The 16,190-nt window shown below is 42.1% G+C and overlaps 1 protein-coding gene across 1 annotated transcript in view; it reads right to left on the bottom strand.

The window, feature by feature from the left end:
• FBN1 (fibrillin 1) overlaps positions 1-7,744 on the bottom strand; it is a 159,352-nt gene extending 151,608 nt beyond the window's left edge. Inside the window, exons 1-2 of the mRNA XM_086756906.1 lie at positions 7,702-7,744; positions 7,039-7,314 (exon numbers count right to left, since the gene is read on the bottom strand). Coding sequence (XP_086613032.1) covers positions 7,039-7,208 — 170 coding nt within the window. The 5' untranslated portion in view covers positions 7,209-7,314; positions 7,702-7,744. The remainder of the gene's footprint in view (positions 1-7,038; positions 7,315-7,701) is intronic.
• Between the last annotated feature and the right edge of the window lie 8,446 nt (positions 7,745-16,190).

Here is a 16,190-nt window from a genome sequence, read left to right as displayed (position 1 = left end):
ATTTTCCAGCACAGTGTGATGGTTAATAAGAAACACTCCATGCCACAATTGTTCCATTCTACAAAAACATTTACTGAGTCTGGGGAGTAAGACCCAAGTGCATCTATATCCTCTTCATCTTTAAGGTTCAGCAGGGAGATGATGAAGAAGAATGAGATGGAAGGTGATCTTATGGCAAAGCAAAAAAGCTAATGATTAATTTCTTACTATTTCCATATGTACACATTCAAAGATCCCTAACTCCTAAAGCCGCGTTTAAGTAGAGATGGCCTCCTATTAGCCAATGTCTACTACACTTCTATCAAGAGGAAGTTTCCTGGTGATCCATGTGGCTAAATAGTTTGTGTCTTGCATTTGCATTTTGGGTGGTACTATTCTAAGAATCACAGGCTGCTCAGTCCATGAACAACCCGTGTCAAAACTTGTATTGAAGTTCATATATAAAACATTCAAGTTTGCAGGATGGAAGATGAATGACAATGAAAAGACTGTCCTAAGTGAACAGCACTGCTGCACAACACACCACAGGGAAGGAAAACAAGCATAGAGGAAAACAGAAGCTGCAATTTTATTCAATAAGGATCACTGTAAATGAAGCAGACAGATGGACTGTCCCTGCCAAACCCTAACCCAGTGATCCTCCCGTTGCTCCCAAATAAACTGAGAGCAGCCCTGTGCTTACTCCAGGTCTGCATCCTCAAGCCCAGTATAGCCCCAAAGGTTCTGGCACAGCAGTGTGAAGTTGCACACAGAGTAGCTTATCCAGTTAAAAAGGCAAACATACCCAGATCAGACTGAATCTGGTGAACAGCTCGGGAAACCACCACCAAACACAAAGGGTATCCTGTGCTGGCTAACCAAGAGGGGAGAAGTCTACTTTTATCAACCTTAAGTGGGCTCTTGGCTGAGGAAAGTGCAGCTGTGGTTAGCATCCCAGCCACATGCTGGAGGCTTCTTCTGCCTTCTCCAAACAATTCTTTCTGGAAACCTGCATTGCAAATTACTGTACGCTGCTACAACCAGATGCACTCTCTGCAGGTGCTATTCTTCCCCCCAACTATCTATGCCTCCAGTTTCTAAAGACTGAACACCACCTGTTCCTCCTCAACAAAAGTTCAACTAAACACCAACAAACTGAGATCAGAAAGTTTCCAGAAAGACAACACCGCGTACAAGATTAGACAGTTCCATCACAAATCCACAGAAGAACATGATTGCCTGGAACACAAGGAAAGAAACAAAGTGCAATCCATGACATCTCTTGTTCTCTGATTAAGAGCTGTAGCATAAATCTCCTCCTAACCCACCAAGCAATTAAGCCATAGCCACAATCAGCCTCACACAGGACTCCTCAGGATGGAGGACAGCAACGTATCTTCCCATGATGGGACAAAAAGCGGCAAACTCAATGTGAAATTCTGCACTCGCTCTGCACATGAAGTACAAACCCATCACGGGCCAGCTGTGACCCGTCCGGCAGCATCTGGGTCAGTATACCAGGCCAGAGCTACGCAGACCAAAATAAATAAATACAGTAAAATAAATAAAAGAGGGGAAGAAAGGAAAATAACTACATCCAATCCTGCCCCTCCTGATCTTCAGCGTGTCACCTTGGCAAAGTGGTGCTTGGAGACAGGAAAACTGCTTCATCTGAGTCCTCCGAGCCAATTTTACAGTATTTCCAACGCAATCATGTTTCATACAGAACGTCAAGAACACTGCTGTACTGTTAATTGTAGCCTTCTTCCTCTGTTTGCTCTATTTGCGACTTACTACAACAAACAGGAAAAAGGTATTTCTCTGATGTATTTCTGCGGGCTGGTGGTGGTCTGATTCAAATTTCAAACAACAGACACGTGGCACTTCAAAGCCATTTGTGCCCAGTTACAATACAACATGAGAAAAGATCACAGAGGGGAAGACTGGCTCAGTGGTTGGTAAGAGAATCACACGTACCTCAGACACTCACCAGTGAAAGCACCCACCAAAAGTTTTAACCGTAGGATGGTGTTTCACTGGCACGCCCAAAATGAATTGAGTCCTAATTCTGCACTATGAAGTACGTAGGCCCAGAAGTCTGTCCCCATAAACCCTAAACCAGAATTGGGATTAAGGCCATGCCTTTTAAATATATGGTGTTCAAATGACAGGATTTGGAAATCTAAGTGGAGAGCACAAAGACTACTTAGGCCTGAAGATTATTTACTTTTTACCATTTTTCTTCAGGCTGAAGAACAACACAGAACTATAACGAGAACACTAGCACAGGAGCTTTGCATTGCTACTGGCTCTGGATAAAGCAATCCAGCACAGACTATTGTCAGACAGCTTTCAATAAATGCATTTTAAAATGTACATATAGTATTTAAACTAGTATATTCCAAAATGTAATTAAAATCTATTGTGGCAGCTAGGGGAAAACATGTATGTGATCAGAACTGAAAATAATACGCCATTCCCTCTTTAAATATTAACCCTTCAGCAAGCATTAAAAACAGCTATTGCCAGCCACAAAGAGATTCTGTGCTGGCTTTCTGCCTTGGTTCTGTCTGCTTTCCCTGCTCCTCATCCAAACATCCCGCTCCCCGGAGAAAGTCACACCTACATCAAATCACATCATAGAGTCCTACTGAAAGAAAGGAAACATGTACGCGAGACGCTGTGCCAAGATCTATGAACTCATTTCACTCTAGAATTAGATTTCCAAGGATAATGTCATAACAAAAAAAAAACCAGTATCACAACCGTTGGCAAATAAATTCAGAGAGGTGCAAAATCTTAACACTACGTGTAGTTGCCAAGGACTTCAGGTTTTGCATTAGAATACACTGGCATAAAAGTTCTTCATCCTCCATACAGGCTTAACCCCGTACGGCGCAGAGGACTGGAAGCCAGGTGAGTGCTCCAGCATATCAGGCGTTACAGCAACTTGCACGTATTTTTAATTAAGGTTTTTATTCCCAAGTATTCAGGCTGCCTCCTGCTCACAGAGTGACACTGACAAGGTGTGGCACCAGCAGCTGGCCAAAGGTGTGCAGGCCAAAAGCGGTAAGAAAAATGTTTGAGGTTTTTCAGTATAAACCAATATTTACCGGTACGGAAAGTCTGCTTGTCTTCAGCAGGCTTTTAGTGGTAAATACTGGTTTAAAAAGAAAACCAGAAGCCTTAATTATATAGTTGAATACTGGAATTATGTTATAGATTTATAAGATTTATTTTATTTCAGGGAGCAGTGATGCATAAAAAGAGTCAAATCCAACCAAGTTTACTCCAGTACGCATATCAGTAAACCCGTGGACTTCATTTGGGATGACTAAAAGAAATCGGTCCAAAAAACCTCAATCCCCTGTTCAATAGCTTTAATTTAAGAGTTTTATGAATCATTTTGGAGCCAACAATTCTGTTCTGCAATATTCACTATAATTTCAACTTCATAAAAACAAAGAAATTAAATCATTCTTGCACAAATGCATTTAATTAGTGTCCTAATTAGAGTCATGTCACAATTCAGCTATCTTGAAGAAATTTCAGTTCTTTTAAAATTTCTGCTGAGCTATTTGTTAGGCAAATAATTGCTTCCTTTGGCCATTATACTGAGAAGAGATTGATAAACATGACAAACCTTGCTTAAAATATTATTAAGAACTGACTGATCCTCATTAGAGTTTGAGGTCTTTGTCTAGCATCATCAGAAAATGGGAAATCCTAATTAATTCTAAAATCTTTAAGCACAATACTTCTTGTATTCAGTAAAGTACCAATCAAATCACCAGTAAACTATTTTTTAATTTATATTCAAATGATTGAAACATATATAAATGATTGACTTCAGGTACATATTGTTCAGGAAAAACTTCCCATTCATGGCCAGTTTTGTAGGTTTTATTTCTTCAGAAGTTGACGTTACAACCTTCGGTGTTTAAGGGGTAGCAGAAGAATGGCTTGATGCCTTATAATTCAATACATTAACATTTGTGTTAAAGTTTCGGGAATCCAGAGGATAAAAGTGTCTCAGTAACAGCTTATTATTTTAACTTGCTGGATCACAATGAATTCCAGCAACATTTCCATAAGTGGAGAACCTAGTTATACTTTGAAATAATTACTGCCTTTATTCCAATTGCTTTCTGATCCCTTAGAGGCACCAGCACAAGAACACACGTTGCCCTAGACCAAACACAGATGGCATTACAGGGACTTCACTGGTGGTGCCTTTGTAGCTGGACCAATTCACCCTAAGTGAGCAGCAAGCTTAAAGTCTTAAAACAAGCACATAAAAGGCATTTCCAAATAATTTATAATTATTAAAGTTAAAATATACTTCTAGAATCATGTTATATGTTTGGACAGCTCACTGGCATAAACAAAGAGGCAAAGGTCACAAGGACAAAAGCAAACATCTCCTGCAACCAACAGCTTGCAGTAAAAAATGTTAAGTGGGAAAAATCATGAGAATTGAAACAGATCTTAGCCTTCTTCATTTTAACATACAAGACCAGTATTCACACAGAGACTAACCTCAATACTTTTAAGTGCTAAAAGACTTTCAATAGTCATTATAATAAAACACACAAAAAGTCTAAACACAAAGGGTTTTCTCTAAAAATGTATCCCCATACTCCTACAATCAGAGCAAGAGTTGATTGCAAAAAGGAAAAAAAAAGTCTTAGTCAATTACAATAACATGAAAATAAAGTTTCCCAGCATCTGTTATGACTTGTATTACAACTCTCGAAGTCCCAAATGTATTTGTACTGATGAACAAGTTAAAAAAATAGTATGTCTTCTTGTAAAATAATATTTTTAGTGTTTTAGTCCTTCAATAACAATGAATTCTCCTTGTCTAATGTATATACAGTTCCTGTACATTCAAAATATGTTTTCCATCTGGCTTTCCAAAGAATTAGTTCCAACCTTGTCTGTTAAAATGACAGTTCTTTTTATTCATATTGTACAGTACAGTACCACACCTAAGGAAGTGCTCACAATTTCTAATCTGGGAATATCCAGTGGGATTCACCCAACAATTATAAAGATGACTGTGTGTTAACAATCTCCTCCCAGTAATTCGGGAACTCCACACTGAGCCTCAAATGAGAGTTACAGAAAAAGGTCTAATACGCAACCGAACTAATCATTTGCTTTGTCCTTACCGCATCTCAGTTTATCTGGCAAATTAGTATATTCTTAGAATCTGCTTCCTAAGGGCATTCAGTCAGACTTGTAATATTCCAAATAATTGAGCAAGATATAAAATACTTAAAATTTATATTGTCATTATCTCTAGATTTGCAGATTACTAAGTAGATATGTAACTCATAGGTAATAAATAATGAAAGGAAGAAGCATTGCAAAGCTTCAGTTAACCAGTGAACACTTCAGTTAACCATAAGAATCAGCTCGTAAGACTAATGCTTACCCTAATCTATTTTAGATTCAAAAAATAATTAACACGTGAAATATCACCTCTTGATGCACTATTATTACTGTCTAAACAGTACAGTTTTAAAGTAACAGTTATATTCATCAAAGAAATCTTATCCTCAGCTAACATGCTTCCCACCAAGTCCATCAAGTCAGCACACATGTGCTAGACGGCATACCCTGTCCCACTGATGGGAGAACGGTGTTTGTCAGCTTGATATTAACTCAGAGTTTTATAATTAAGAAGTTTATTAAAACATCCTGAAGAATAAAGGCTCATTCTGATAAACAATCCTTATCATCTTTTATTGCTTGCAACTACTCCTACAAACTTTACTGTATGTCCTCCTCACCTCCTAGACCAGTTTTTGTCAAAGGAAGGATCTGCTTTGTCCAACTATTTCTCCTGTGACAAGGTGTAAGGAAACGAAATATGAGACTCTAGCCCTACAAAATCAGATCCTTGAAAAACAACACCGTTAGCTTGCATCCATTTCTGCAGCATGGGGACCTAAAAACATAGACCATTTCCAATTAGGCGAGCACTAAAAAAAAAAAAAAAAGCCAAGATTGCAAATCTAAATATAAATAAAAAGTACTATACAACTATGAGGAAGTTAGCAAGAAGTTAAAGCACATTCATCAAGGCCTCTAAAAATAAAAGTTTAGCTGCTCCTTTTTGAGGAAATCAGGAAAAGAAAGAAAGTATCTCGCATCCCTCACAGAAACATAACTATCTCCACATAATTTTTGCTACATTTGCTCTCCGTCTGATGAGCGAAAAATCTGGCTATGGGTTGAAAAAGGAAACCTCTTTTTTCTTCCAATATTGCAAGCTTTTCACCTTTACAGTGAACTACATTTCCAACTGTACACACACGCAATGCCTTTCAGCTGACTTAACAATTATTTTTGCATCGGAAAGGTGTTCCATCAGAATTTGGAAAACAGTTTGCCTGACACAGATTTACCCTTTAAAAAACCACTGTGCTAAGCATGTACCATGATGTTTCATAATGATTTTAAACTCTTGTGTGCTTGGCCTCACTCATGCTAGTACGAGATAGCTCCGGTACCAAAAAACGGTCCCTATTCTTCCCCCCCGCCGTCCCCCGGCAAAGCGGGCCACGAGAAGATGCACATGGCAACATGTTTAAGGTAGAGATGAGAGAGCACTCATGAAGGGCACGCCGTGCTCCGCGGGCCTCATCGCTATTCTGCTTTATGCAAAGCGGAGGTAGGGGCGGGGGAGGAATGCAGGAGCCCGCAGCCTGCCTCCCCCCGCGTCCTTCCCAGCGGCCGCACCAGCACCCCGCGCTGCGGCGGCATCACCGGCCCCGGAGCGAAGCAGGGCTGCAGCTCACCAGGGACCCCGTGGCGGGGGGAGGTGTGCTCCGCGCCCCATGCCCCAGCCCGATCCCGGGAGGCTGCGGGCGGTGCCCGGCGTCCCCCAGCCCAACCCGCCCCGAGGGGAGGGAGGAAGTCGGGGAGCTCTCCCACCCCCGCCAGCTCTCACTGCGAAGGGTCAGGGGGTACGGAGGCAGACACGCGGCCCTACACCCATGAATCCACGCCCGCGCGGCGGCATCCCGCAGGGACCGGCCCCGCACCTACCCCTTGAGTGCGTCGTGCCCGCCGCCGCCCTGTCCTCGCCTCTTGGCCCGGCTGGCCCGGCTCTCCTTGGCGCTCGCCCCCTCGGCGTGCCCGGCGGCGGCGGCCCCCGCCTGGGACGCCCACAGCACGGCGACTCCCAAGGCGATCCCCAGCAGCCGCCCCCGCCACATCGCGTCCCCCGAGCCCGCGGGCTGCCAGCGGCCGCCGCCTCCTCTCCGCCGCCGAAGTCCGCCGGTCCCCGCCGCCCTGCCTCCGAGCAGCCTTCTCTGGGGCGAGCTGCGAGAGGAGAAGAGGGAAGGGGAGGGAAGGGGGACGGGTTAGCGACCGAGGAAAAGCGGGCGCGGCCGCCCCGCGCCCCCCGCCGCCAGCCCCCGCGCCCCGGCGCCGCCGGCCCCCTGCCAGCTCGGCGCTAGCCGCCCGTGAGGGATGGCGAGGGGCTGCCCGCAGCCGCCCGGACTCTACCTTCCCTCCAACAGCATCCGCGGAGGCTCCCGCTCCCGCACCCCGTCGCGGACAGCCCGCGGCCGCCGCCGCTGCCGGGGCTGGAAGCCGCCGCCGGGCGCGAACCCTCCGGCGGCTCCCGAAGCCGGACACCGCGCCGCCGGGACGCCCCGCACCCAACCCACCCGCCCCGGGAGAAGCCCCGCTGCGAGGGGCGCGCACCCGCTGGAGCCGCCGCCGCCGCCGGCTGCCGTTCCCGCTGCTGTTCCAGCTGCGGCCGCTGCACCCACCGCTGCTCCAGCTGCGCCTCCAGCTGCCCCCTCCCTCCTCCTCCTCCTCCTCTTTCTTTTTCCCCTCCTCTCCCCCCCCCCCCCCCTTCAAGTATCGCCCGCGCAACACTTTCTCGCGAGAGAGAGGCGAATAAAAACGTCCCCCCACCTCGAGCCCCCACGCCCGTGGGTGCTCGGCGGTGCTGGGGCGGGTGGCTGGGCGATGGAGGAGGACACTCGTGGCGAGCCCCCCGGTGGTCCCTACGGCAAGCTGCCGGCCCGGGGGATGCCCTGGGCCCGAGGGGCTCCCTGGGAGGAGGGGGCTCGGCTCGTGTTACCCCCCGGGTCCCGGCGCGCGGAGGGCGGGAGCGTTAGCGCCGGGGCCGGGCTTGGAGTGCGGGTGTGACACAGACTGGGGGGGCCGAGGGAAGGGGACGCCTCTGCCGCCGTCTGAAAAAATAGATGTGTGCTAGAGGTGCAGCACTGTGCATCGCCGTGGTGGCTTAAGAAAAACCTATCTGCTTCCCTTATAAGGGAAAACAGCAACGGTGTTGGCTTTACCTTAGAGGCTGCTGCACAGTGAGCAATGCGCTCCAGCAACTGGCACGGCACAGGCAACGGCGCAGCGAGCTCTCCCGTACACCCTCCTCAGCCAGCTCCACCAGACACGCGTGTCGCATCCCTATCGTGGAAAGGGGGAGGAAAAAAAAGCCTTGCAGTTTTTACTTCGCTTTGGGGATTTTGTCCGTGACCTCCTCTGCTAAGGCTGATTTAGAAAGCCTGAAGAGCAGCAAACCACTACCACCCCTGAAAGGCAGAAAGTTTTAATATTGAAATAATTCTGGGTGAGGAGAGGACAGTTACTAGTCAGACTTCAAGCCCAGATTGTATATTCTGGTCAAGGTGCTCTCTACTGGGATCATCCCATTGCAACGCACACTGAAAATAAAAAAGCAAACATATTAGACTGAAAGTAAACACTATTTATGCATTCTGCTGCTCCTCACTTAAAAATATTTTGCCAGAGATAACAGATTTCCTAATTTGCAGGTGTTTTCTTTTTTTTTTTTTTTTTTTTTTTTTGTTCAGGCAGGTACTGATGGGGAAGTATTACTGAACTGATGTTGCAAAGCTCAGCTGCACAGTTTTATAAACAAGCAGCTGGCCACCCACCCCCAGCAGCTGCCAAACCACCCTGCCCAAAGATAAATGCATGGTGTATCGTGTACCACTAATACGGCGTTAGGAGAAAAGGAAGCACCATGCAGGGTTTCCCAGCACCAATCTCTGTTTAAGGCTGAAATGTAATGGTGACACAAAATATGATAGATGCTATTTGAAATACATAGTTTGAGTGGGTTTATAGTAGTTTTTATATTATGTCTATAAATATGTATTATCCTTCCAAACATACATAGAAGTATTTAAACTAGTACAGGAAATGTTGTATTTGTATGTGCTCACCACAATAACAGCATTCTAATCATTTGGGCTGATTTTTATCATCAAGGAAAGTGGTGGATTCCGCAAATTACAGAGCAGTCACTGGAGTTCGGCCGTTCCAATGTCACTGTTTAACAGTTTAGCATGCAAGCTTTCAGACAGACACTTAAAATACAGGCAAAATGTGCAGTGAAATACCATGAGGTATCAGCACAAGAAATAGGTCATGGGATTCAGAGTATGGCTCTTCAGTGTCTCTGCACAAGGCCCAGGACAACAGCAACCTGAACCTTATAGCATTATTTTGTAACTTGTACAAAATGAATCAAGGGAATTAAATTTAATTCTGCATGCAGACTATTACTGGTTTGCAGTTTGCACCATAGAAGTAGAAATTAGAAGTTTTGATAAATGTGAAATGTTGATTTTCCTGCTGTAATCCAGACAGATAAACAGAAGTTTGATTTTTCAAAGTTTTTCTTGTTTGTCTGCCACATAAGCAGACAAAAATAAGATTTTTTTTTTATCCCTGTGCTTGTTGAAGAGACAATATAGCATTGTGTAAAGGATTTTATATTTCTTTTACAGTGGCAAACTAAAATTTGCTCAAAAAAGAAAAAAGACCAGGATAAAAGTGGTAGTAACTGTCCCTGCTATTAGGAAATCCAGGGCATGCAGTGCATTGATGTACAATTCTGTTCCTTCACGCTCATCTACGTGTACAGCAAAATCTAAACATTTATTTAGTAAATATAGAAGGTAAGAACATTTCAACCAAATCACTGCAAAAAAATGTTGTCAGATACTTACTAATTATGTTTCTAATGCAAAGATAGGATTTACCAGTAAACAAAAGTGAGTTATGAAAGGAATTCTGGGTTACTATTTACTCAAACATTCTTTTGGTTTCAACATTTTCTGTTTCAACTGCTTTAATTTTCTGGATGAGCTACCAGAAAAATATCTAGTCTGTGTCACAGGTTAATGGGATGATTTTCTCATCTCTTCTAGGACATTTTATGATGTATTATTTGGTATCTTTCATGGCTGCAGAAATATGGATTACACTATATGAAGTAATGTTACATGATATGTGGGCTGTCCGTTAATTAATCTAGTGAAATATGTAGCACATAATCAACTTCTGGTGTGTCATTTTAAAGAATATGCTTATATAGAAGTACTTAAACTGTTGACAACTTTAAAATAGTGCCCACCTGGGTTCTTAAACCACTAGGAAAATACACTGTCACAAGCAAAAGACTTAAAACTCCTGTTCTCTGCTGCTGAACAGAGCTACTAATAAGGGTCACGACAGCCACTTGAGCCTTTGCAAACATTTGGACTCTGAAGAACATCTAGACAAACAGATTCCTATATGGCCTCGAAAACACTTGTCACCCACTCAGAAGTTTCACTCCAGGAAAAAAAAAAAAAAAAAAAAGAACAAACCATAAAAAACAACAAAACCACAAAGAAGCAATTCTGATGATCCAGTTGATCGCTGTCTCCCATGACAAACAAAAAGCTGAACTCTTAGATTAACTGAGATCCAGAAGCTCTGTGATATTTTAGCTCCTTGATCAAACTCTGTAATCAAATCCAGAGGTAAAAGACACCAAGAACAAGGCATGTAACATCACTGCTACATGCATAGCAGGATTGACCGTAACACATAAGCAACTGTTTTCTACAATGCTGATTCTTCCAGATGATGGTGAGGATCTTACAGCTGTATCTCAGAGGATGTAGATGGCATGGACTGTGGTGGCAGGGCCCAAAATCAGAGGAGGATAATTATAGGTAGATTGATTATATCAGGGAATAATAGCAAAGGCACAGATTACCTTTTGCAGTTAGGAATCAGCCTGAAAGCAATGATCCTCAATACTTACACAACTACACACACACACATTTTAAGTCAAGACATGCTCCTAGCTAGCTGTGCCTTAGTACACCTCCCTATGCTGAGCAACATCACTGTGTGGCTAAATTATTAAAAGTCAACTGATTGTCGGAGAAATACCTGTTTGTCCTGCTGTTGGATTTTCATAAAAACATTGAACTGAAGTTTTCAGCATTGACGATCTTTGTGTTCAGCAGCAGTGATGTGAAGTACTGATCTCCTTCCTTCCTGGCCTTTACCAAGCTGGTCCTCTTTATCTCACGCAAACGTTCCTTCCTCTCCTCCTGTAGGATGCTTATCAGAATTTTCATATTTTAGACAAATTGTTTTGAACTCTTGCAAACAAAAAAAAAAATCTTACCACTGGAAGTACTGAGATAGAGCTGGGATTTCATTTCATTTAGAGGTTTTTTTAATTTCCATTTATATATATGAATTTTTGCAATAATTGTAATTTTTTTTCTGTAAATTTACTCCAACCCAAGTGAGCAAAAATAAGTATGTCCATCTTACATATTTCTTTATTAAGAAAGCCTTAATTATGCCAACAAAAACAAGTAGCGTGGGGAAGTTTTAGTGTGTGTGTTTTTTTAAGTATATTACAAGAACAAACAGTAATTACATCCAGACAAGCAATTAACTGGTTTAAATCTTAAAAAAAACCCCAAAATTAGGTAACTCAAAATAAAATGAACTTTCGTTCATTTATCTTAATGCTGTTTGGTCAGACAAGCTGTGATAACCAGCTATGAAATCTATTAATGGATTTTGGGGGATAAATCTCACCTAAGACTTTTACTTCATTTTTACAAATGGTTTTATTTGAAGTTTTCATCTGTCAGCTGAGTTTATAATGATGGAGGAAGAAATCCAACCCACATTAGCATATAATTCCATAATTTGTGATATTGTGCAAAGTGTCGGGGTAGTATTTCTGTAATGTCATAAGAATTAAAAAAGGTCTCCTCTTGGCTGAGACATTGGGGGTTTTTGGGGCAATTCCAGTATTTTATCTCAATTGTATCCCAGACGAGCATAAACCTATTACATTTTATACAGATTCAGATCACATCTCTCCTATTTATGCCTCTCTGGAATAGTTTTAGCACACAATTTATGTTGTTTTAAACAAAACGATCACTTTAATTTTGGTATCACCCCACCAAAAATTGCAGAAGTCAAACAATAATTGGATTTGTCCTTATTTAGATCTGTGTGACAGAGATGTTCTTACTTCTCTAAAACACCTGGATTCTTCAGTACCAGTGACAAAGAAAGAATGAGGAAACTCAAGAGATGCCCTAATTCAGACACCCCCTTCTCAGTACTATTTTTAGGAAAGTTCTGTACTACAGTTACAGTGATTTTCTTTTCTAAAACTAGATCTTACTTTAAATCAATCCTTAGCTAGCAAGAGTGAAACTGTTTTACCACATCTCCATTTACTAAAGACATGTGAGATGACATTAACAGAGTTACTGATAGAGGTTCCAAAGAAGAAGAAATCCTATGATTTCTATTCTGTCCTCTAGGTAGGGGAGGCACAACTTATTTTTGTAAAATGAGTGTTGAAGAGAAATACAACTAAAATACAGTGGAATAGATTTTTTTTTCCTAATCCTAGTCTAATATAATACATACATTGACATATTTAATTCTATGCATACAGCTAGAAAACCTAAAGTTTAAAAACAGCAATTTTTTCTTTGATTTAAAAATACAAATTTTATTCCAGTCTTAGTGCAAGAAAAGGACATACATATACTGGTTCTTTCTGTCAGCTGTAACCCTGTAAAATTTAATGGGAACTTTGCCAGAGTAACAGTTGCAAGCCAGTTTCCTCAATCTTACATTTGTCCCAGACGACCTCTTAAATCCCACCTGTAAGCTCAGAAGCAAAGTGAAACAAATTTCATGGCTTGGCATAAAATGCCAACTGCTGGGTGAATTTCCAGGCTGAGACGTTTAGCAAAACGGATATCACTTTTTATTAGAATTAATACATTCCAAGTGGGTGGAAATCAGTAACTAGGAACCTCTTCTTGTAGCTCTCATTTCTGCAGAACTCCCTACTGACTCGAACAAAGGCAGCTGAATCAGGCCCTACATTCCTTCAGACATTGTGTCAGCAAGGGACTGGGTGTCTCTGCCTCTGCTTTCCATCCCAGTGTTCCTCTAGCTACGAGATGTCTCTGTTGATAGGGAGTTGCCCCATGATGCAGTTGAAATAATAAAGTAGGTAATAGGAGACCAGGGATTAGACTCTGAACCCACCACATTCCATTTGCAGGGCCCTTCCTTTGAGAAACAACACTATGTATGAGAGCATTGCATACACCTCTCATAGAATAAATGATGAATTTAAGTTGGAAGGGACTTCTGGAGGTCATTTGGTCCAGGCCCCTGCTCAGAGCAGGACCAACTTAAAAGTAGGCCCTATCCAGCTGAGTTCTCAGTATCTCCAAGGGCAGACACGTTTCTGGAGCACCCTACTCCATTGTTTTACAACCCTCACTGTGATTATTATTTCTCAATACTTAATAGGAATTTCCCTTGTTAGAATTTGCGCCTGCACCTCTCATCTTACCGCTGCTCAGCACCCGGAAAAGTCCAGCTCTATCTGCTCTGTACCCTGAAGAGAGCAGTAAGATCCTCCTGGCCCCTTTGCTCCTTAAGGTCGAATGAACCCTCCCCTCAGAGTGCGTTGCTTTGGTCTTAACCATCTCAGCGGCCTGCTGCCAAGCTCACTCCAGGTATTTTGGGTTTACTTTTTGGGTTTGGGGTTATTTTTTTGTACCAGAGCTGGATACAGTACTGCAGATGCAGCTTCTCAAGTACCAAAGGTGGGGGAGAATTGCTTCCCCCCCACTGCCTGGTTACGCTCCCGCTAATACAGCCCCACATCCCGCTGGCCGCCCTCCCTGCAAGGGCACACTGCTGACTCACGTGCCGTTGTGATGAGTGCGCAGTTCAGTACAGTGAGACAACCTCCTCTAGAGTCTGTGATTTCTTATTGGGTATTAAATCATTTGGGGATTTTAAAATTTTTTTTCCTTCCCCTCTGTCTGTTGAAAATATTTTTAAATTTACTTACTGAGAATCACTGGGGGGGTTGTTTTATCAGGTTCATAATTTAAGCAGCCAGTCTCCATTGCCTCAGAATGCCCATCAGGTGCAAGGTCTTTCCTACACCACCCTGGATAGAACATGATCCATTTCGTAATGCATACCTCTTTAATCCATTGCATCTTGCACTTCCAGTATTGTTACTTGGTTATCTTCAGCCCACAGAAGTCAAGGAAACTTCCTATTAACTTTAAGATTATTTTGTTTCATTATTAGCTCCTTCTCGTTTATGTATTGGCTCAACTCGCAGCAAGCTAATAGTGTCCTAAAACAAACAGCTATAAAGCATATAAATCATGCAAATAATCAGGTTGCCTTTCTTTATAAGAAAATAGGAAATAATAATTGCAGTTAATTCACAAATATATTTATTTTACAAGTAACCAAATTAAATTAAGGAAGCTATTTGAGCAGGAAGTTGCAATAGACTCCCAATACTTTGGCTCAAGGTGGGAACAAGAAGGGACAGGAAGAAAGATCTGTATGGTTTTTGTGTTGTGGTTTTTTTAAAAAACACTTTTTTCTTCCCTACAAGCAGAATTAAGATACAGGGATAATCTAAAATTTATTGCTTAGAACACTTGAAATGTGAGTAACTTATACCAGTGGTTCTAGTACAAAGTATTCAGATTACAATTTAAATGGGGAAGCAATTCTAACATTAAAAAGAAAATCTTTAAAGCTTTTTTTTTAAAAAAAAAAACAAACCAACCAACCAAAAAAAAAAAAAACAAACCCCAACCTTCCTCTAAAACAACCCTAATGGTTTGCAAATTATCAACACCAGATCCACCCCAAATTGCTATTACTGTGATGAATGGGGTGGAGTTCAGAAGAGATCTGTCTGCTACACTTCTTTTTTAAAGGGATACGTTTTGACACTTTACAAATTTTAAATAAAAATGTTGAAAACAGTTTTTAGCTTTGTGAACTCCTTTCAATACAAAAAAAAAAACCACATAACTTCAGACGAATAAGAACAGAGGTCGAACAGGCACACAGTCAGCAGAGGAAATGTCATCTGACACCCGTAAGGGAGAGCCAAGGAAAAATACTCATGGGCAGGAGATGCTTGGGAAAAAGAACATCTCTATCTATCTATCTCTAGATATATGGATATATAGTAAGGCTGACTTTTCCCACTCCTGTTCATCAGTAAAAGGAAGGAAGTCTAATTTTATGGATGAAACAGTGGGTGATGTAAATAAGGAGATTCATGCTGCCTTTTCAAGATAAGGAAATCTTTTAGAGGCTCCAGTCTGGACACATTTTATGATAAACTATTGGGAAAACAGAGTTTCTCTGCACTGCAATGATCTGGAGAAACTTCCTTTGGCATTACAAGCCTAGTCTAAAGCCTGAGATAATTTTTTTTTCCCCTCCACTTATTTCAGTGGACTTCAGAGCATGCCCTGGCTTCAGTATGGTGAACGCTATTCCATCAGTTAAGCTAAGCTAGAGCAGTGAAGTTTCTGAGAACAGCATATTACATGGATCTGATGCATTGTGGAGAACTGGAAACAATTCCTTCCATACAGTTGGCTACAAAGTCTTTCCTCCTTTTCAAAATAGGCAGTCCTCTGCATTCTTTGGTCCACGCACAAGGCTCTTAACCTACTGTCTGAGTTTTTGTCACAAACAGTAAAACAGCAACAAGTCTGCACAGTCTTGCTGACTGAATATTCAGTGTTCTGCACAGTGAAAATACAAAGAGAAATCTTGGCAGTGTTGTCTAAAATAAGAAATTAATGCTTTTTAAATTTACTCCAACTTATAAAAATAAGTTTTTAGAAATCACATATGTATCATGCTCTAATACACGCGTTCAACAGTGACAAATTCAGAGCTAAATGCATTATAAAAACAACTGTACCATTATATCAGGTCAGTGGATCACTGATATGCATGTGGTCATTCCCCATGGGATCCTGGAAACAGTTGCTTTTTCTAGGGCACCTCAGCATTCA

Source organism: Chlamydotis macqueenii, chromosome 12 (genome assembly GCF_036417535.1).
Source record: "Chlamydotis macqueenii isolate bChlMac1 chromosome 12, bChlMac1.mat, whole genome shotgun sequence".
NCBI classification, from domain to species: domain Eukaryota; kingdom Metazoa; phylum Chordata; class Aves; order Otidiformes; family Otididae; genus Chlamydotis; species Chlamydotis macqueenii.
This window is presented reverse-complemented; position numbering and strand designations above follow the sequence as displayed.